The sequence below is a fragment of the Leucoraja erinacea genome, chromosome 12, assembly GCF_028641065.1.
Source record: "Leucoraja erinacea ecotype New England chromosome 12, Leri_hhj_1, whole genome shotgun sequence".
NCBI classification, from domain to species: domain Eukaryota; kingdom Metazoa; phylum Chordata; class Chondrichthyes; order Rajiformes; family Rajidae; genus Leucoraja; species Leucoraja erinaceus.
Window position 1 is genome coordinate 11,374,519 of NC_073388.1, and position 22,724 is coordinate 11,397,242.

Below are 22,724 nucleotides of genomic sequence, written 5' to 3' on the forward strand. Positions count from 1 at the left end.
AGATAAGTGAGCCAGTACCTTCAGCAGCTATACATGCCCAGGCCACATCCCCACCACCGTGTTTCGCAGGTGAGGTGGTGTGCTTTGGATCTTGGGCAGTTCTTTCTCTCCTCCATACTTTGCTCTTGCCATCACTCTGATATAACTTAATCTTCGTCTCATCTGTCCACAAGACCTTTTCCAGAACTGTGGTTGCTCTTTTAAATACTTCTTGGCCAATCCTGGCCATCCTATTTGTGCAGCTAACCAGTGGCTTGCATCTTGCAGTGTAGCCTCTGTATTTCTGTTCATGAAGTCTTCTGCAGACAGTGGTCATTGACTAATCCACACCTGACTCCTGAATAAAAATGTTTCTGATCTGCAGGAGGATTGGGGATTTTTCTTTATTATAGAGAGAATTCTTTGTCGTCAGCTGTGGAGGTCGTCCTTGGACTGCCAGTCCCTCTGCGATTAGTGAGCTCACCAGTGCTCTCTTTCTTCTTAATGATGTTACAAACAGTTGATTTTGGTAAGCCTAAGGTTTGGCTGATGTCTCTAACAGTTTTATTATTGGTTATCTGAAAATGTGCACTTTCACCACATGTGATTTTTTTTTCTATTACAAATCTCAAATTGTCGAGTACAGAGGCAAATAAATAAATGATGTGTCTTTGTCCCAAACATTAAGGAAGGCACTGTAAGTATCATCAGATTTGCTGTTTTGCCAGATTCTTGCTACGGCAAGTAAATAAAACTGTGAGCTGGAGGGCTAATAGTTAGCATGGGACTTGACTTCAATGAGCTAACTGACTCGCATGTTCTTCCCACGAGAACCTTTAGACTTCCAGCTGAATTAACAGATAAACCTCCCTTTACACATCCTCAAAGGATTGTACCACTGATGGAGCCAGTTTATAATTCAGCCCCCAAGGTGATTTTGCCTCTTTCAGTCACAGCTAGAGTACTCAACTGCATAGCTAACCCATACAGAAAGGATGGGTTTAATAAAGATGCATCAGTTACAATTGGAGCACTGTTTTATTTTACAGTTGCTGAAGACTGCATCATATGAAGACATAAGCAAGCAATTAGACAGAAGGAACTATACAGGGTGTTTAAGAACGAACAAATCGAAAGTACACAAAAATGCTGGAGAAACTCAGCGGGTGCAGCAGCATCTATGGAGCGAAGGAAATAGGCAACTATTGCCTATTTCCATCGCTCCATAGATGCTGCTGCACCCGCTGAGTTTCTCCATCATTTTTGTGTACCACCGAAGGAACTACAGATGTTGGACATTTGCGTGGACCACAAAATGCTGGAGTAACTCAACGGGTCTGGCAACATCCGAGGACGTGGATAGTACTGATGAAGGTCCTGAGCCGAAACATTGCTGATTCACGTTCTTCAGACCGGCTGCCTGACCCGCTGAATCATTCCTGTGCTTTGTGTTTTAAGAAAAGCATTCTAAGTGCTCTTCCTTTCTAAGTATGTATTCAAGATGCGTTCAAGAGAGAGTCAGATATAGCTCTTAGGGCTAACGGAGTCAAGGGATATGGAGAGAAAGCAGGAACAGGGGTATTGATTTTGGATGATCAGCCATGATCATATTAATGACCTACGCCTGCACCTATTTCCTATGTTTCTATTAATAATGGACGTGAAACAAAGGGGGGGATGTTGAGCTCGGGTTCGCTCATTGCCAGGACATGGTTGCTGGAGAGAAATTTAAGAAGGGCCACTTTAGAAACATAACTGCAAAGACTCCATGAAACTGACTCCAGAAAGTTAACACAAGCTTCAATAACTATCCACTCACCATTCCCTCTGCATTTTACTCAAACCAACGTAGATCTTGACTTCTTTTTTAGGGGGCAAACTTTTTTCCACCTCTGCTTTAATTCTCCGTAGCAAGAATGGTCGGAGCACCTGGAACATGTGTGACAAGGAGTACAGTCAATGGGGAGAAGGTATAAGCGCGCATTGCAAACTATGTACCCCGTGAAAGCAAGAGGTCCTTACCTTCATTGTGTCCAGGCTAGAGGAAAATGTGAATGGAACTAATGTCCGGGAAATTAAATGATGCATCCAGATGCGGGACTGTCATATATTGAAAGGTTGGAGCAACTGGGCTTGCATACACTGGAATTTAGAAGGATGAGAGGTAATCTTATTGAAATATATAAGATTATTAAGGGATTGGACACGCTAGAGGCAGGAAACATGTTCCCGATGTTGGGGGAGTCCGGGACCAGGGGCCACAGTTTAAGAATAAGGGGTTGGCCAGTTAGAACGGAGATGCGGAAAAACTATTTTCACTCAGAGAGTTGTGAATCTGTGGAATTCTCTGCCTCAGAAGGCGGTGGAGGCCAATTCTCTGGATGCTTTCAAGAGAGTTAGATAGAGCTTAAAGATAGCATAGTCAAGGGAAATGGAAGGCAGGGACTGGGGTACTGATTGTGGATGATCAGCCATGATCACAGTGAATGGCCGATGCTGGCTCGAAGGGCCGAATGGCCTACTCCTGCACCTATTGTCTATTGACAAATGGAAGGAAAACATTAAATAGCTAATTACTATCGAAATGGAGTGAAAGTATAAATAGTGTTTTTGGTGGTACAAACGGATCTGAGAGAACCTTGGTACGTGTAATACAATGCATGAAAGTAATTAGGAGTATCAAAGATGTTTTTAATATAACTTTACACAGAACTCCAGCACAGTGAGACTGTGCCTAGCATATTGTGTCCACATCTGTGTTTGTACACACAAGACTCACCAAGGGATGAAGGGGTTAACATTTTAAAACGGTGTTGGCCTAGTTTGGTTTAGTTTAGTTTAAAGATACAGAGCTGAAACAGACCCTATGGCCCACCGAGTCCACGCCGACCAGCGATCCCCACACACTAACAGTATCCTACAACAAACTAGGGACAATTTACACTTATACCAAGCCAATTATCCTACAAACCTGTACGTCTTTGTATTGTGGGAGGAAACCGAAGATCTTGGAGAAAACCCACGCGTACAAACTCTGTACAGACAGGACCCGTAGTCGGGATCGAACTGGCAGGCAGCTACCCTACTGCTGTGCCACCATGCCCCCTCAGGCACAGATAACCCTTGTTATAATGGACCATGGAGGACGGGGGGGGGAATGGTGTCCATTATTCATTGGACGCCATTCCCATAGCGGTGATTGTCCGCTATAACCGAGTAAGGGGATGTTAGTTCATATATTTTAAATGTTATGTCTAAGGTGGTGTATGAAAGAGAAAATGGATACTGAAAGCATGATAATAAAGCCACTTCCTGCAGTACTTCACATATTCTATCATGGATTCCATAGTTTATGGTAAGAGGTTCATATAAACAGTGAAAATAGCGCATGTTATTCTTGATATGTCCTTGCCCATTGCCGCCACCTAGTGATCACTCAGACCGTTAAAAACAAAATCTGTTATAAAGATAGGGATACAAAATGCTGGAGTAACCTAGCGGGATAGGCAGCATCTCTGGAGAGAGGAAATGGGTGACGTTTAGGGTCAAGACTCTCCAGCCTGAGAGACTGTCAGCCTGAAGAAGGGTCTCAACCCGAAACGTCACCCATTTCTTCTCTCCAGAGATGCTGCCTGTCCTGCTAGGTTACTCCAGCATTTTGTATCTATCTTTATAACAGATTTTGTTTTTAACGGCAGCAACTCCACCGCTGGGCCACCATGGCGCACCTTCTTTGATCTTTTTGAATCATATAAAGATCCCAAGGTTTGACTTGGATGGGGGTGACAAGTAGAGTTGTATATACAGCTTTATTTTATGTTAATATCATTCCTTGCAGCTTACATTATATCTAGACTTACATTAATAATATAAGAAAAGGGAACTGCAGGTGCTTTTTTTATGCCAAAGATAGACACAATATGCTGGAGTAACTCAGCGGGTCAGGCAGCATCGTTGGAGAAAATGGATAGGTGACATTTCGGGATGAGGCTCTTCTTTAGACCGAAGTCTGAAGAAGGGTCCTGACCCGAAACATCACCTATCCATGTTCTCCGGTGATGCTGCCTGACCCGCTGAGTCACTCCAGCAATTTTTGTCTACCTTTTACGTTAATAATGCTCAAACTTTGAAACATCGTACTTTGTTGTCATAGGATGGGATTGTTTCAGTTCCCTCTTTATTAGCAGGATTGATGATAAACTTACAGCATGTAGACGTTCCACTATTTGCTGATCCCCCAGGCAGTTGTTTGTATCAAACCACGAGTCAAAATCCTATGAAGGGAAAGGAAATAAAAATGATTCTCTTCACAAGAATAGGAAATCCTTTTTCCCTGTGGCTATAATCAAATTATTTAAATAAGCACAAAGCCACATGAAGTTTCAGTTTTCTATCCCCATTTTAATCCCTTAACCAAGTGCTCTCTGAAAAAAGTCAGGCTTTGAGTCAGTTTAGTTTACTTGAGTTTAGACATCGACAAGATCCCCAGACACTTACATCAGCAGAATTAAACACATCAGGCAGTAGGAAGTTCAGCAAAGCCCACAGCTCATGAAGATTATTCTGCAAAGGGGTTCCTGTCAGCAGCAGGCGATTTGTGGACTTAAACTCACGAACAATTTCAGATAGCTGTGAAGAGAAAGAGTGGTGCCAGAAGATAACAACTTTTAACAAACCAAGACATCAGGAGATAAACACCATGATTACTCACACCCAAAGATATAGAAATTACCATTCAAAAATAGGCTTTTTTACCAAAACAGCACATTGATACTTATCTTCCAACGGAGCAATAAACTAAATTCTGTGTATTTGGCCTATCAGTATAAACACAGAACAGCGCCTTCGTCCCACAATGTTCAAGTCGAACTTGGTTAAACTCATCTCCTCAGCCTGTCCGTGATCGATACCCCTCCATTCCCTGCATATCCGTGTGCCTTTCTTAAAGCCTCTTAAATGCCACTATCATATCTGCGTCTACCACCACCCTCTCGGTAAAAATAAAACCTGCCCCACACATCACCTTTAAACTTTGAATCTTCAACTCTGGCAGTACATCTTCTTAAGGGCCTGTCCCATGAGCATGCGACCTGCGTGCGGCGAGCGCGACCAAACCGGAAGCGGGGGCCGCGCGGAGGTCGAGTGAGTGACATGAAGTTCGAGAGAAGTCCGTGGATAGTTCGCACGTGACTGATGCGTATGCCCGTCGAGGCGGTGCGTACGGCGTCGAGGCGGCTGCGGGCCGGCAGGCCGCTGCCGCGCGGAATTTTTGAACACGGTCAGTTTTTCGGAGCCCCGCGCGATGTCGGCACCAGCTCCGCACAACTCCATACGGCTCCGGCTCAAGCGACCACGTTAGGTCGTGCTTGACGCATGGAGTCGCATGCTGCTGGGACAGGCCCTTAACTGATAGAACATTATATCTTTGTGGTATAGAACGTCGTCAACTACTCGGATGTGAGAACGTTCCGTCCATATTTAACATTCCTACCTTGGATTTTTCATTCTTGATTCTGTGAGCTTCGTCTATTACCAGGTATCTCCAATTGAACTTCTTGAAAACAGACTTTTCCTTTATGACCATTTCATACGATGTAACACAGACGTCCCATTCTCCTGGCATCATGATGTCCCGAATAAAGGCAGCCTGTTATCAAATGTGTAAAAATGTAATGAAAATCCAGTCACAATTTAACATCTTCCTCGGTACTCAACCAAAAGCATGATTATCAGTTCAAATAAATTATGTTTATAAGTTTGTGTTTATGTTCATATATTCAAAAGTCATAGGAGCAGAATTAGGCCTTTCTGAAAGATCCATCAAGTCTATTCCGCCATTCAATTGTGGATGATTTACCTTCCCCTCTCAACCCCATTCTCCTGCTTTCTCCTCATAACCCGTGCAACTTGTACTAATCAAGAATCTGTCAATCTCCGCTTTACAAATATCCATTGACTTGGATAGACACAAAATGCTGGGGTAACTCAACGGGACAGGCAGCATCTCTGGAGCGAAGGAATGGGTGGCGTTTCGGGTTGAGACCCTTCTTCAGACTGTGACTTGACTTGGCCTCCACAGCCTTCTGTGGAAAATTCCATAGATTCACCACCCTCTGACTAAAGAAATTCCTCATCTCCTTTCTAAAGGTACGTCCTTTTATGAGTATAGAGGCTATGTCCCCTGGTCCTGGACTCCCACACTGGTGGAAACATCCTCTCCAAATCCACTCTATCCAGGCCAGATCTCAGAAGGTCATAAATTATTTGTTTGACCTCTTCTGTTGCAATATATCTTTTCTTGAAGGTACAAAGTCTCGCCGAGCGATAATTCCCTGGGTCAAATAACTCGACATTCGGCACTTGTTCATCTGCGCGACCACTCTTGCGGTAAGTGATGTGTCATGTCATGACACCCCATGAAAACCTCCACAAATTACTGCACAATTTTCTGCTTGACCAGCACAATGCTGAATTTAAACTCCCAGGAGACAAATAAAAACATCAGTTTCTGAAGCATCTAAGCACCAAAAAATATATATTTCTGTAATCTGAGGCCGCAATAGTTGGTTACCTGTGTAGTATGTACCTCTATGTACCCACTCCTTCTCTCCAGCGATGCTGCCTGTCCCGCTGAGTTAACCCGGCATTTTGTGTCTAACTATGTAGGTTGTTCCACTCCCTATTTACAGTTTATTTTGGTGCAAGAGTCAGATGTTGGAACACTAAATGTTGTGTTTTAATCCTCGTTAGCCATGGAACATTAAAATCAATGGAGGAGCTCTTAGCACTCCGAAAGAAACCAACTCATTCAATACATAGCAAATCTAACCTAGGATTGTCATTGGTATATAATATTTACAACAGCAGAAAACTATGGATCAGAGAACAGTGCAGCACAGGAAAAGGCCCTTCGGCCCACATCTGTGCCAAACATGATGCCAAGACCATCTTGAATCTACCTCTACACAACCTGCATCCCTCCATTCCCTGCATCTCCACGTGCCAATCCAAAAGTATTTTAAATGCCACTAACGCATCTGCTTCAACCACCACCTCCAGCAGCACATTCCAGGTGCTCATCATTCTCTTGACCCGCATATCTCCTTTAAACATTGCCCCGTTCACTTTAAAACGATTCCCTCTAATAATTGATTTTTTTTATCCTCGGAAAACGGATCTGACGGTGTACCCGATCTGTTTGTGTACGTCGGGTTGATCGCATTAGTCGAAACAGGGTGGATCACGTGAAGGTTGCAATCTTCTGACTGACGTGAGGCTTTTCCCTGGTGACATCAAAGTAGCTGATGCTGCCCTGACCTGGATGTCTACCCTTGACCTACAACTTCAGGCTGTATGCCATACGCAAGCAAGAAGTAGACCCGATCTGTGCCTCTCATAATTTTTATATACTTCTAACAGGTCTCCTCGCTAGATGATGAAAATGGCCATTAATTCCTTCCATTTGGCCTATAAAAAATACATGACAATGAGATTTAATCTCGTGTTATATTGTGAATTCTTGTGTGAATGTTATTTGGACACTTAGGCTATTTAAAAATGTTAATCTTTTCTTAAGCAATGGATAGATGTTTAGATCTAGTAATTGAATCTTGTAATTAGCTACAATTAGGTAACTAACTAATTATATGCTTTAATTTCAGGTCATCCAAGCAAGATTATTTCACATTTGTTTCAGAATGCTTCAATATATAATAACTGAAAATGTATTGGGGCTCAAATGATAATAAATTTGTATTGTATTGTATTGTATTGTATTTCAGTTCTCTTAATTTTTAAGAAAGTTATGGGCTTTTGACTGTCCTTGATCACAGCTTTTGTGTTCAGTCAATGGAAAAGCAATAGGGAAAAAGATGCTAATTTCCGAGTATGAAAATGGCCATAACTTTTTTAATACTGAAGATATGAAAGTGAATTAGGTGTCAAATTAAACTTATTTTTATGCTTTATCTGAAGGGATAAATTGCAGACTTGATTTTTTAAATCTCAAAATGTTGTAACATTGCTACTCTATCTACTTGTGTTGCCAGTATCTGGGAGTTATGGACTTGGACCCCAAGATCCCTTTGTATTTCAATGCTGTTAAGGATCATCCCATTAATTTGACCGTTACATTTGACCTCCCAAAGCGCAACACCTCACACTTGCTTGGATTAGACTATATATTGATCAGATATGCTGACATCTCTATGGCTGAACGACCCATTTCCCCCCTATTTTCCAAAACGTTAAAAAGTTTTAGTTCCTAATGACGTAAAAATATTCAAGATTCTGCTTCCATCCTCTTTATATCTTAACAGCTCTTCACATACGTGAATTTCTCTCACTGTCACTCAAAAATGCAGTGATTTTTTTTTAGATTTGCACTCTCGAATTACAGATCGAAATAGAATTTCCATTTTGTAATTATCAAATATCTTTCCAATTTGACAGTTTGACAATTGTTTTTAGCCTCCATTGTTCCTATCTTGTGGTGGTAATGCAATTTATTTTATCTCCCTTCACAACCAAAGCAGCCTTTAATTAAGAGGTAGAGACAAGGAACTGCAGATGCTGGTTTACAAAATAAAAGTGCTGGAATAACTCAGTGGGTTAGGCAGCATCTCTGGAGAACATGGATAAGTGATGTTTTGGGCCAGGACCCTTCTTCAGACTTTTCTCTTGATGCCCGATGTATCATTTTAGAATGGTAAAATATTACCTTCTTTGGATTTTTTACTTATTTCCTTTCCCTTTCTAAGACCCTCTTTTCTTTGGGGCCTGTTTTCTTTTCTTTTTTCTTTCTTTTATTTTCTCTCACATTCTCAAGCAGGTTTCGACCCGAAACGTTGCCTATTTCCTTCGCTCCATAGATGCTGCTGCACCCGCTGAGTTTCTCCAGCTTTTTTGTGTACCTTCTCAAGCACGCAGTTTACTTAAACATCATCATTCATTTAATGCCAATTACTGCGGACTACACTTCACTACTATCCTCATTCTTCTCTTCTTTCTCTTTTCTCTTATAAAAATAAAAAAATAATTTAAAAAAAAGATGGTAAAATATTCCATTCCAGCATAACAATGGATTATATAAATTCAGCGTTACTCACTCTGTACTTCACAATCTTACTTAAAAAATTAGCTAAACAATAAGTGCTGAAGTAACATAGCGGGTCAGGCAGCATCTCTAGAGGACATGGATAGACAATCCGGGACCCTTCTTCAGACTCGATCTTTTGGGTTGGGACCCTTCTGAGAAATATTCCTGACACAAAATGTCGCTGATCCACGTCCTCCAGGGACATTACCTGACCTACTGAGTTACTTCAGCACTTGTGTTCTCCACAAAATTCCGTCTGCAGTTACTTGTGTGTCTCAGATAAAAAAAAGCAGTTCATTTTATTTTTGTAATGCTCAGCTTTATCAACCTCTCCAATTTACAGATTTGCACATGTAGCCCTATTCTAAACTGTTTATTAACACCATTTACAACACCATTTGCATTTAATTAATTTGTTGCTTCATCCTCCCCCCTGGCAAGTTTCACATTCCTGCAAATTAATTTTCTTCAAATTAATTTTCATCAACCGTCCCATTACTAAATGTAATATAATGCATTTGTGTTCAAGAAAGAATTGCAGATGCTGGAAGATCGAAGGTACACAAAAATGCTGGAGAAACTCAGCGGGTGCAGCAGCATCATGTATTATAATGCATCTCCCTGAAGTACCCTTTCAGTCCTGTATAGTTTTAAATTATCTGCAATCATCAGTATCTGAACTTGCTTCCAAGTGCAAATGATTTAAATATATTGAAGTCAGGGAGTCATACAGTGTGGAAACAGGCCGTTCGGCCCAACTTGCCCACTCTTCCCAACATGTCCCATGTACAATAGTCCAACCTGCCTGCATTTGGCCAACATCCCTCTAAACCTGTCCTGTCCATTTACCTGTCTGTTTCTTAAACGTTGCGATAATCCTTGCCTCAACGACCTCCCCCCGGCAACTCGTTCCATACACCCACCACCCTTTGTGTGAAGACTCATTATCAATACTGAATAAGTGATTGAATACTTTCACCAAAGCTGATTCTTTGCTTAAATTGTAATCAACAAGTTCTGTATCCTGAACACACTGGAGTGCTGGTCCCATAACCAGGCTGATATTGCTGCGTTATAGTTCCCAATGTCCTGCATGTATCACTATCACAGTCGACACGTGGACCATGACTGGTGACCGGACATCAGTCAGCACAATCCACGACCTGGGTTTAGTTTTAGTAAAGAGATATTAGGGCTTCACAATGAAGCAGCAATAGGGTTGTTGCCTTACAGTGCCAGAGACCTAGGTTCGATTCAAACCTCAGTTCTGTCTGAACGGAATTTGTACTTGCTCCCTGTGACTGCCCATTCAATCCGCGCCCACCAGCGATCCCCGCACACCAACACTATCCTACACACATTAGGGGCAATTTGAAATTTTCACCAAAGCCTAATTAACCTACAAACCTGCACGTCTTTGGACTGTGGGAGGAAACCGGAGCACCTGGAGAAACTCCACGTGGTCACAAGGAGAACGTATAAACTCCATGCAGACAGCACCCCTAGTCAGGATCAAGCCAGGTTCTCTGGCGCTATAATGCAGCAACTCCACCACTGCACCACTCTGATGCCCATCTAGTCTTTTCAATCTTTTATTTCAGATGTATTGCATTGTCTGAATTTGGATTTATACTTGTGTTAGTCAAGGGACGTCACAGGTTAAGATCAACAACAATCCCTTCATCACAAGGATTGCTAGCATCTGCCAATTTGATCTTGTAGAAGGAATCACTGCTAAAGTTCATCTGTGTACGTTGTTGAACACTCTTGAAACTAAACCTCACAACCCTGAAGAGAAAGTAGGAAAAACGTCTGGCGGTTCCGCAAAATGATTGCTCTTCTCATTTTTGTTTCATTTAAAGAATTCGACAAATCATAATCGCTGCAGAATAGGAAAGGTTGGCTTAGAGGCGTTCTTGAAGTATATTCCTTACCCGTTGGTCTTTATCCCCGATAAGGCAAACTGCACGGAGCGAAGGAACCCAGCGCTTGAACTCTTTTATCCAATTGTGCAAGGTGGACTTTGGCACCAACACCATATGTGGCCCAGGTAAATTCCTGTAGTTCTTTAAGTAGCCAAGCAATGCGATGGTCTGTAGTGTTTTGCCAAGACCCTGGGTTTATAACACAAGCAACATTTTAGATGTAGGATTTCTTGACAAAATAATATTACTAAAGAAACTATTGCTCTAATACCAGGATAAGTGCTCAACAAAGAAAACCAAGCCCAAAGACTGCTTATACACATTTATGCTGACAATAACTCCACATGCTATATATAAGCTATATATATGTTAACAAGCACAGAAAAAATTAACGTGTAGGTGCAAGTATATCATTGGGTTTATCATGGGCACCTCCCTTCACTGGTTGGGGTCGCGTTCGGGCCACAATGCCTGCTCTCAACCCCTAGGCTACCAGTATCTGCTCAATAAAGGAAACTATGGGCGATTAATTCAAGTCAAGAGAGTTTATTGTCATGTGTCCCAGGTAGGACAATGAAATTCTTGCTTTGCTGCAGCACAACAGGATATTGTAGGCATAAATAGAGAAGAACTTTTTTCACGCAGAGAGTGGTGAATCTCTGGAACTCTCTGCCACAGAGGGTAGTTGAGGCCAGTTCATTGGCTATATTTAAGAGGGAGTTAGCTGTGGCCCTTGTGGCTAAGGGGATCAGGGGGTATGGAGAGAAGGCAGGTACGGGATACTGAGTTGGATGATCAGCCATGATCATATTGAATCGCGGTGCAGGCTCGAAGGGCCGAATGGCCTACTCCTGCACCTAATTTCTATGTTTTCTATGTTTCTAATACAGATAGATCAGTGTGTATATACCATAGAATATATATATATATATACACACATAAATAAACAGATAAAGTGCAATAGGCTGTTATAGTTCAGTTTGTTGAAGTTGTGTTCACTAATACAAATGCTAAACACTCGCATCCTGCCTTACACTTATCCTAGCCAATCATTAAACAGTCGTGGCGCCACAAATATCAACCTCACATGAAACCGGGATCCATTTACAAAGAAATACACACACCGCGATTATACATTTCCTTTCTGCCCCCCAAGTCACTAATCTAACAGGATGAATATGTCCAAGACCAGAGGGAATGCCTTATATCCCCCAAGTGTATCAACTTAATATTGACACTTTGATCTGATGTAAGCTCAACTCCGTAATAACGTTCTTCCTTAAATTCTCCTCCTTACCATTTCGTCGGCAAGAATGCCATTGATTCCATTTTCATAAAGAGAAATCATCCAATTCAGTCCTCGTATTTGATAATCTCTGAGGGTTCCCGACTTCACATCTGGAATTCAAAGCAAAAATTGAAAAGAAACGTTGGACTTTATCCCCTTAATCACACTCGCAAATTTAATGCAGCTTCCAACACATAAAAGGCAGCTGTTTGATGATTGTGTCCATAATATTACATGATTACAGCAGCCGTCTGCCCTCAGAGGACTTATACAACACATTATTTGTATAATTGAGCAAAGAATGACATGATTTTCACTTGCTACAAAAGAATCATTGAGAGTGTGAGTGTGCGGTGAGATATCAAAGTAATGCTGAAAGAGACATCATGGAAACAGACCCTTCGGCCCACCGGGTCCACACGACCATCAACCAACCATTCGCATTAGTTCCATGTAATGCAAGTATATTATTGGGGTTATCACACCTGGGGCAGTTTTACAGGAGCCAATGAACCTGCAAACCCAGCAGATCTTTAGGATGTGGGAGGAGACCGATGCACGTGGAGGAAACCCACATGGTCACAGGGAGAATGTGCAAATTCCAAACAGACAGCACCCGAGGTCAGGATCAAACCAGTATCTCTGTCGCTCTGAGGCAACAGCTCGGCCAAATGTGCCACACTAGGAAATGACGTAAGGAATGGGCGTGAGGGATCCTTCCACCTGTCTTCGGATGGATATACTGTGACCCTCACAGACTGAGGGTCAATACACCAAGTATCACAAAAAAAACAAAGTCACTGAATTGTGATAATGGGACTTTGGTCACCAGGTATGAGAGGTGACAGCAATTTTATTGCCCAGAACTGAGGTGGCGCAGCAGTGGAGTTACTGCCTTACAGCGCCAGAGACCCTGGTTCGATCTTGACTACAGGTGCTCTCTGTGTGGAGTTTGTACGTTCTCACCGTGACCTGCGTGGGATTTCTTTGGGAGCTCCAGTTTCCTCCCACATTCCAAGGAAATGCAGATTTGTGGTTTAATTAGCTTCTGTAAAGTTTGCTAAAATTGTCCCGAGTGTAGGATAGCGCTAGTGTACGGGAATCATTGGGCTGCGCGGACTCAGTGGGCCCTCCATTTCCCGTATGTCTGTGTGCTTATCGGAAGGTCTCCTAAAACAATAAAACCCATTTTCTGGAGTAACTCAGTAGGTCAGGCAACATTTTCTGGAGAACATGGACAGGCGATCTTTTAAGTCCGAAAAAGGGACCCGACCCAAAACGTCGTCTATTGATATCCTCCAGAGATGCTGTCTGATCTGCTGAGTTCCTCCAGCACTCTATGTTCCACACAATATTTCAGCATCTGCAGTTCCTCGTGTCTCAATTAACCAAATCTGTTCAGTACAGAGATTTAATGTGAAAAATATCTCGGGGAATAGATTGAAATGTGGGGAGAATACAGGAACATGGGGTTAAAGTAAAACTGATGATAATGGGTGGTCGATAGTGAGCATTGACTCCCTGGGCCAAATGGTCTGCTTCCATGCTGTATGTGTACGCAATAATTAATACTGATCAACTGTCTTTAGCCTTCAGAGAAAACAGGCCCTTCGGCCCTCCAAGTCCGCGCCAACCAGCGATTCTCGTACACTAACACTTATCCGACACATTTGGGACAATTTAACATTTTTTTTACAGAAGCCAATTAACCTACAAAGCTGGTAGACACAAAATGCTGGAGTAACTCAGAGGGTGAGGCAGCATCTCTGGAGAGAAGGAATGGGCGACGTTTCTGGTCGAGACCTTTCTTCAAAGCTGTATGTCTTTGGAGTGTAGGAGGAAATCGGAGCACCCGGAGAAACCCATCGAGTCACAGGGAGAACGTACAAACTCCATACAGATGGCACCCATAGTCAGGATCGAACCCAGGTCTCTGGCGCTGTGTCGATATTGTCTTACAACAGTTCAGGCTAGATCATGCTGATACTCATAATTTATATTCAAATCATTTTCAAGAATGACCTCCTGTAAGTATCCGATCAGTTAAAGACATGGGAAAGAAAATGATCCTGTGATTCTGCCGGTTCACTGCAGTACTCCTGAGTTACAGAGGCCATCATAACGACAGCAGCGCCATTCACAGGAACCAAAAGGTATTGCATCTACACACATATGCTCTTTAGAATTGATTTTAAAATAATTGGATTTCAATTCAATTGAAATACTTAGTGTTTGTAAGATCGGATTCAATTTACAATGAAATAAAAACCCGTAAAACATTTATAAACATGTGTAGACAACGATTTCCGAGAATGTTGCCAGGACTAGAGGGCCTGAGCTCTCAGGAGAGGTTGGGCAGGCTTGTACACGAGAAGTGTTTGAGGTCTCTGGGCCTATACTTGCTGGAGTTTAGAAGGATGAGGGGAAGGGGGGGAGATCTCATTGAAACCTACCGGATAATGAAAGGCCTAGATAGTTCAATTCAGTTTATTGTCATGTGTACCGAGGTCTTGTGGCAATGAATTCCAGATTCACCACCCTCCTCAAGAAATTCCTCATCTCCTTTCTAAAGGTAGTTCCAGAGGCAAATGCCTCAGATTAAGTTTCTTCAGAATGTAGATGAGGAGAAATTTCTTTAGCCAGAGGGTGGTGAATCTGTGGAATTGCCACAGACAGCTGTGAAGGTCAAGTGATGGGCTGAATGGCCTAATCCCGCTCCTATGTCTTAGAAACATAGAAACATAGAGGAGTAGGGCTGATCATGGCCTAATCCCGCTCCTAGCATCATCCTGATCCCCTTAGCCACATACCCCCTGATCCCACAAGGGCCACATCTAACTCCCTCTTAAATATAGCCAATGAACTTTCAACTACCCTCTGATTCCAGAGATTCACCACTTTATGGAGCGGAGGAGGAGGATGAGGTTAGTCTTATAGAGGTGTATAAGGTCATGAGGGAATACATAGGGTAGATGTACAGAGTTTTTTATCTAGAGGAGGGGAATCAAGAACAGGGGATATGGGTTTCTGGTGAGAGGGGAACAATTTAATAGGAACCTCAGGGCAACCTTTTCACAAAGGTCTCTGGTTATATGGAACGAGCTGCCAGAGGTAGTTGAGGCAGGTACTATAACAACATTTAAAAGACATTTGGACAGGTACAAGAAAGATTTAGAGGGGAATGGGTTAAAAGCGGGCTGGTGGGACTGGTGTAGATGGGACATGTTGGTTGGCATGGGCCGAAGGGCCTGTTTCCATGCAATGCTAGACTCCGTGCTAGCACTAACAAGGCAACTTATCGTGGTTATACTTACAGGATGGCGACTCTTCGAATCTAACGCACACATTTGATGTCTTTTTGCTCTCGGAGAGCAACTCTTCATCCTCCTCCTGTTCAGTGCGTCGGTGACGATTACTTCATGTTGGCAAGATCAGGATCAGCGGGGAAAAGTAAAGATTTAAAATTTGTAATGTAATAACATTTATGATTCATCAATATATTTGTCAACCTAAGTTTACTAATGCAATAACAGTAGATATAGTCAGATATAGCAGATTTTAAGATGGTGCGAGAGCCAGCGTTAGCTTGGTGGCGCTGAACTAGCTTAGCAAATGCAGAATCCCATTATTGCACTAAGACGATGAAACACATACATCAGCAAAACGCTGCTGTTTTCATAAGCGAATAGAGAAACTTTGTTTTTAAATATAGAAAAATACAGCGTAGAAACAGTTGGCACGGTGGCATGGCGGTAAAGATGCTGCCTTAAGGGACTGCCCCACTGTACGAGCTAATTCAAGAGTTCCCCCGAGTTTCCCCCGATTTGAACATTGGAGAATTACGGTAATAGCCGCTCGAAGGGACTTGGGGCTCTCGTGGACATTTTTCAACATGTTGAAAAATCTTCCCGAGTCTTCACGAGCTTACCGCGTTTCCCGAGTACCTGCCGTTAGCGTTACGAGCCGCTAAGAGACGTCCGGAGCTCCGACGTACCCACTACATACATTCTACGTGCTTACCGCGAGTTTGATTTTTTTTTAAACTCCGGAGAGCTCTTGAATTAGCTCGTGCAGTAGGACAGGCCCTTTACAGCGCCAGAGATCCGGGTTCGATCCTGACTGCGGGTGCTGTCTGTACGGAGTTTGTACATTCTCCCTGTGACCTGCGTGGGTTTCTCCGGGTGCTCCGATTTCCTCCCACACTCCAAAGACGTGAAGGTTTGTAGGTTAATAGGCGGTAAAATTGTAAGTTGTCCTTAGTGAGTGAGTGTCGGATAATGTTAGTGTTCAGGGATTGCTGGTCGGCGTGGACTCGGTGGGCCGAAGGGCCTGTTTCCGCGCGGTTACCCTAAAACAGTCCCTTCGGCCCACCAAGCCCACACTGACCTGCACGGGTTCTTTGTCATCCCACTTTCACACCCGCTTCATTATCCCACTTTCTCATCCACTTCCTACACTGACCCATTCCCAAGAAGACAATTAATCTAGTCTAAGAACCAAACGCCACATCTAACTCCCTCTTAAATACGTCACCTATTCCTTCGCTCCATAGATGCTCACCCGCTGAGTTTCTCCAGCATTTTTGTCTACCTTAGAGAATATTGAAAGTACTATACTGAAGGGATTCTGAGATACAGGATTTATTCGCAATGACAACAAGGGCAAGGACTGAATTGGGATGGTCAGCATGATTTTGTGCATCTCGCAAATCTGATTTGAGTTTTATTGAAGAGGTGACCAAAATGATGGACATGGGCAGGGTGGTAGACATTGTGTATGTGGACTTTGCCAAGGCCTTTGGCAAGATACCTGCATGGTAGGCTGGACTGGAAGGTTAGAACACATGGGATGGATCCAGGGTGAGATTGACAATGAGATACAAAACTGGATTGGTAACAGGGAAGCAGTGGAGGCCCGCTTTTTTCAAAATGGAGGCCTGTGACCATTGGTGTGCCACAGGGATTGGTGCAGGGTCCTCTGCTGTTTATCATATATATTAAGGATTTAGTTGAGAATGTACATAAGAATAAACAGTATGTTTACAGATGACACCAAAATTAATTTAGAAATTAAAATTGATGCTTAGTTTAGTTTAGTTTATAGATACAGCGGGGAAACAGGCCCTTCGGCCCACTGAGTCCACACCGACCAGCAATCCCCGTACACAAGCACTATCCTACACACGAGGGATATTTTTTACCTCGGCCAATTAACCTACAAACCTATACGTCTTTGGAGTGTGGGAGGGAACTGGAGCACCTGGGGAAAACGTACAAACGCCATACAGGCAGCACCCATAGTCAGGTTCGAACCCGCTGCCGCTCTACTGCTGCTGCTGTGCCATTGCATTTGTGCAAATCCCTGGCACAAAAATGTGGCAATTGCAGAAATCAGCTGAAGCATACGAATGTTGACTTTTCCGTGAACCAAGATAATCTGTAAGTCTCAACTTTTCATCATATTGGATTATTATGTATTTTACAACATACTCCACCCATCTGTTACCCGGGTAAAAAAAATTGTGAGCATCTAGGTTTTTCTCATATCAATTTTAATTCTCCCAAACCCCTTTCTGTTGTGTAGACATATATGGCAGTCTTCTGCAGTAATTCAAATTAGAAGTCGAACATTGGACTTCAGAAGTCCTATGAAACTAAATAAAAGTGACCACAAATTGGCCAACATTCCTCCCTAAATCAATACCAATGGAAAACAGATTAACATCAGACATTCAACTTGTTACTTTTAATATGCCGGGTACACAACAGAATTATTGCCATGTAGAAACAAGGAACTGCAGATGCTGGTTTAAAACAAGGAACTGCAGATGTTGGTCGGTGGAGGCGCTGTGAGACAGCTGCCCTGCCAGCAGCGTGTTTGTCATGAGGGGGGGGGAAAGGGGGAACCGCTTTTGGTCGCCTCCTCCACGGAGAGGTGACTTTTTCCATGTCACCTCCCTCGTGGCTTAACACCATGGATTGGTGCGGCCTTTCCCGGAGTCGGGCTCGGAGCCTGGACCTTTTTCATCGCGGAGCGGGGCGAACCCATGCCGGAATCGCCAGAAGGTAGTGCTCCGATCGCTGGCCCGTGGACTGTTCAGCCTGAAGCCGCGGTCTGCGGAGCTTCTAGTCGCAGGCACGGCGTCCGGAGCCTGGGATCCTTCGTTGGGGATCCCCGGAGAAGATTTCCGACCGCCGGCCTGCGGCCTTCAACATCATGAAGCCGCGGTCTCCGGTAGGGAAGCACCGATTTGGAACTTACCATCCAGACGAGAGGGCCTGTACATCTGGCCCGAACCACGGAGGAGGACTGACTGTACTTTGTGCCTTCCACCACAGTGAAGAATGCTGTGGTGGATGTTTGTGTTAAATTTTTATTGTGTATTGTGTGTTCTTTTTGATTGTACAGCTGATGGCAATTTCATTTCACTGCATTTTATTGTGTATGTGATGAATAAATCTGATTGATTAATTGATTGATTGATTGAAACCAAAGATGGATAAAAAGTGCTGGAGTAACTCAACGGGCCAGGAAGCATCTCTGGAGAAAAGGGATGGGTGATGCTTCGGGTCAGCACCCTCCTTCAGAAGGGTCCCAACCCGAAACATCATCCATCCTTTTCCAAGGGCTGCATGGAGGCGCAGCAGTAGAGAGCCAAGTTCGATCCTGACTATGGGTGCTGTCTGTACGGTTTTGTACATTCTCCCTGTGTCCGCTGTGAGTTTTCGCCAAGAGCTCTGGTTTCCTCCCACATCCCACGACTTACAGGTTTGTAGGTTAATTGGCTTTGGTAAAAATTGTAAATTGTCCCTAGTGCGTAGGATAGTGTTAGTGTATAGGGATGATCGCTGATTGGCACGGACTAGGTGGGCCGAAGGGCCTGTTTTTGCCCTGTATCTTTAAACTAAACTAAACCTTTTCTCCACAGCTGCTGCCTGACCCGCTGAGTTACTCCAGCACTTTGTGCCTGTCTTTAAAATCGCCATAATTCATTCAAATAAAGTTACCACGTGAATGAAATGAAGTACTGGAGAGATGTGAGAGGCTCCATATGATTACATTGCATTTATATTTTCTTTCACAAAGCGTTTGCTTTTTTAAAAAAAAAACCTACTCTTCTGCTACCTGCTTTCTCTGCTCTTCGATTCCCTTTTCTTGTGACCTGCTGCTCTGATTTTGAATCCGCCTAAACCCAGTTGCTGGATTTTCCTGTTTTAAAAATAGATATTTATTATCAACTTGCAACTTTGTGGGACTAAGCTGTTTACAAGTCAGCTCCTCTTCATATTTCTCCGCAGCGTAACCTGCGGCCTTACATTTTCAGCAATGCACCAATTAAATGAGAATACCACCTCTGGACTTCAGCCCTGACTTCCATTTTAAATCTTCGTTCAGTCCACCCACCATTCCAGCTAACTCTGATGAATAACCCATCAGAAGGAGTCTGGAGTGGAATTAACTATAGGAAAGGTCTGTTATGCAGCAGCTCGACAGGAACAGAGTAACAGCTCTGAGGGGGGACTGCGTGGGTGTATGTAACAGCTGTTACTATCTTAAGAAAAATTAACATCACTCTATGGAAACCCAGATGGAAGGCATGATCTGTACAAGACAACTCTCAAGTTGTAAATTGCCATTTTATATTGCAGCTCATCCATCATTTACACCTGAATAGAAAGATGAGCAATTTGGTGGTAAGAAGCTTTGCGATATTGGCATCGTGGAAATTTTCAGGTGGAATAACAAGAATTTTAGAGCTTGGGAGATTAGGGAATATTATAGAGTTAAGGGCCTGTCCCACTTTCACGACCTAATTCACGACCTCTGCCGAGTTTACCCTTGACTCATACTCGCAGCATGGTCGGCACGAGGTCGGCGGAGGTCGTGATGCTAGTTGTAGGTACTCTTGGGGGCAAGTAGATCGGGCTTTATTTTCTAGCCTGATGAAAAATGTCCACGAGTAAAAAAGGTCGTGAATTAGGTCGTGAAAGTGGGACATGCCCAATATACAGCATGGAAACAGCCCCTTTAGTTCAACTTGCCCCTGCTGACCAAAATTCCACATCTACATTAGTCCCACCTGTCCATGTTTGGCTCGGGTCCCTCTCAATGTTTCCTCTCCATATACTCGTCCAAATGCCTTTTATAAGCTGTTGTAGTACCTGCCTCCATTACCTCCTCTTGCAGCTCGTTCCATATACCCACCGCACCCCCTGCGCTCAAAAAGTTGCCCCTCAGGTTCCTAGTACATCTTTCACCTTAAACCAATGACCTCTGCTTTTGATTCCCCTACTCTGGGTAAAAGACTGTGTATCTACCCTATCGATTCCACACATTATCTTATACACCTCTATAAGATCAACCCTCATCCTCCTGCGCTCTAAGGAATAAAGTCCTGGCCTGCTCAACCTCTCCCTGTAGGTTAAGCCCTCGAGTCTGGGTAACATCCTCATAAATCATGTTGGGGACATCGCTCCACAGATGCTACCTCACCCGATGAGTTTCCCCAGCATTTTTGTCTACCTTTGATTTTCCAGCATCTGCAGTTCCTTCTTAAACATTTTGTCTACTCCACTGTGAAATCTCCTCAAGTTATGCCTACTTTGAAGAAGTTCTCATCCTCCCTCCGAAGTTTCTCCACCTCTCTCTTTTCTTCTTCCCGCCCCAGATAACTAACGCCCCCCCCCCCCCCCACAAACTCCCTCTCAGTCTGAAGGAGGGTTTCATCCCGAAACGTTGCATTTTTCCTTCACTCCATAGATGCTGCCACACCCGCTGAGTTTCTCCAGGATTTTTGTCTACCTCTGATACTCCTGTTGTCTATGACTCTTTAATAAATGATTTGTTCTGCAACTCAAAAGCAAAAATGATGGACAGTCCCAAAGTATTTAAAAAAAAACACAATATCCTTATAGGTGTCAGGGGTCATGGGGGGAAAGGCAGGAGAGTGGGCTTGAGAGGGATAGATAGATCTGCAATGATTGAATGGGGGAGTAGACCTGATGGGCCAAATGGCCTAATTCTGCTCCTATAACTTATGAACTTAGCACAAGACCATTGTGTCATTAGTTTAAGATAGACTCAAAATGCTGGAGTAAACGGCCTGTTCCACTTGGGCGTCATTTGAGCGTCACGCAGATGGCATGCGAAGATTTTGTACAGCCCAAAATCCTGGGACGCCGCGCTAGACCGTGCGTGCCATGCGTGCGTAATGCGCACCATGTGTGTCGTGCGTCGTGACGCGTAAATGATGTCGCGTAATTTACGCGCAAATGTCGTCCAAGTGGGACAGGCCCTTTAACTGAACAGGTCATGCAGCATCTGTGGAGAAAAGGAATACGTGACGTTTCGGGTCGAGACCCTTCTCCAGAGTTTAGAATCATTAGTTTTGTTTGGGAAATAATAAAACTCTAATAGTTTATTATCGGACCATTTGGTCAGGCATCTGGCTACAGAGTGGCGTTTTCTATGCTCCTGTCCACTGACCCACTTACTGGGGCCTCAGTACTGTGTGTCCTTTCACTTGCCAAACCCTTGGGTTCATACATTCCCTTCAAGCTCACCAGCACCCCAGTTCTCATGCTCCTTTGAAAGTCACCAGAACCCAGTTCCCTTAAACTCACTGGGGCCCAGATCCCCTTGAAACATAGAAACATAGAAAATAGGTGCAGGAGTAGGCCATTCGGCCCTTCGCGCCTGCACCGCCATTCGATATGATCATGGCTGATCATCCAACTTAGTATCCCATCCCTGCCTTCTCTCCATACCCTCTGATCCATTTAGCCACAAGGGCCACATCTAACTCCCTCTTAAATATGGCCAATGAACTGGCCTCAACTACCTTCTGTCGCAGAGAATTCCACAGATTCACCACTCTCCGTGTAAAAAATGATTTTCTCATCTCAGTCCTAAAAAACTTCCCTCTTATCCTTAAACTGTGACCTCTAGTTCTGGACTTCCCCAACATCGGGAATAATCTTCCTGCATCTAGCCTGTCCAACCCCATAAGAATTTTGTAAGTTTCTATAAGATCCCCCCTCAATCTTCTAAATTCTAGCGAGTAAATTCTTGAACACACCGGAACACTGTTTCCTCTGCTCCCTTCAAACTTACGGGGTTTGCTGAAAAATGGATTATAATACTATACATCAACTGCATAACATGTAATAAGAGGGTGTTGTGATATTACAAGAAATACAACAGTCTGAAAATCTGCCACTCCACCACTAACAAAGTCCCGAGTGTGCAAATGATCACAACTTTATTCTGTGTAAGAAAGAACTGCAGATGCCGGTTTAAATGTCTACCTGCCTCAAAAAGGCTGGCAGTATCATCAAAGACCCACACCATCCTGGCCCCACACTCATCTCCCTGCTACCTTCAGGTAGAAGGTACAGGAGCCTGAAGACTGCAACAACCAGGTTCAGGAATAGCT

The 22,724-nt window shown here is 43.5% G+C and overlaps 1 protein-coding gene across 1 annotated transcript in view; it reads right to left on the reverse strand.

The window, feature by feature from the left end:
• The window catches only part of smarca1 (SWI/SNF related, matrix associated, actin dependent regulator of chromatin, subfamily a, member 1), a 92,803-nt gene that overhangs the window by 46,225 nt on the left and 23,854 nt on the right, over positions 1-22,724 (reverse strand). The window contains exons 5-11 of the mRNA XM_055643572.1: positions 15,604-15,704; positions 12,299-12,399; positions 11,011-11,190; positions 5,471-5,626; positions 4,477-4,608; positions 4,185-4,253; positions 1,799-1,908 (exon numbers count right to left, since the gene is read on the reverse strand). Coding sequence (XP_055499547.1) covers positions 1,799-1,908; positions 4,185-4,253; positions 4,477-4,608; positions 5,471-5,626; positions 11,011-11,190; positions 12,299-12,399; positions 15,604-15,704 — 849 coding nt within the window. The remainder of the gene's footprint in view (positions 1-1,798; positions 1,909-4,184; positions 4,254-4,476; positions 4,609-5,470; positions 5,627-11,010; positions 11,191-12,298; positions 12,400-15,603; positions 15,705-22,724) is intronic.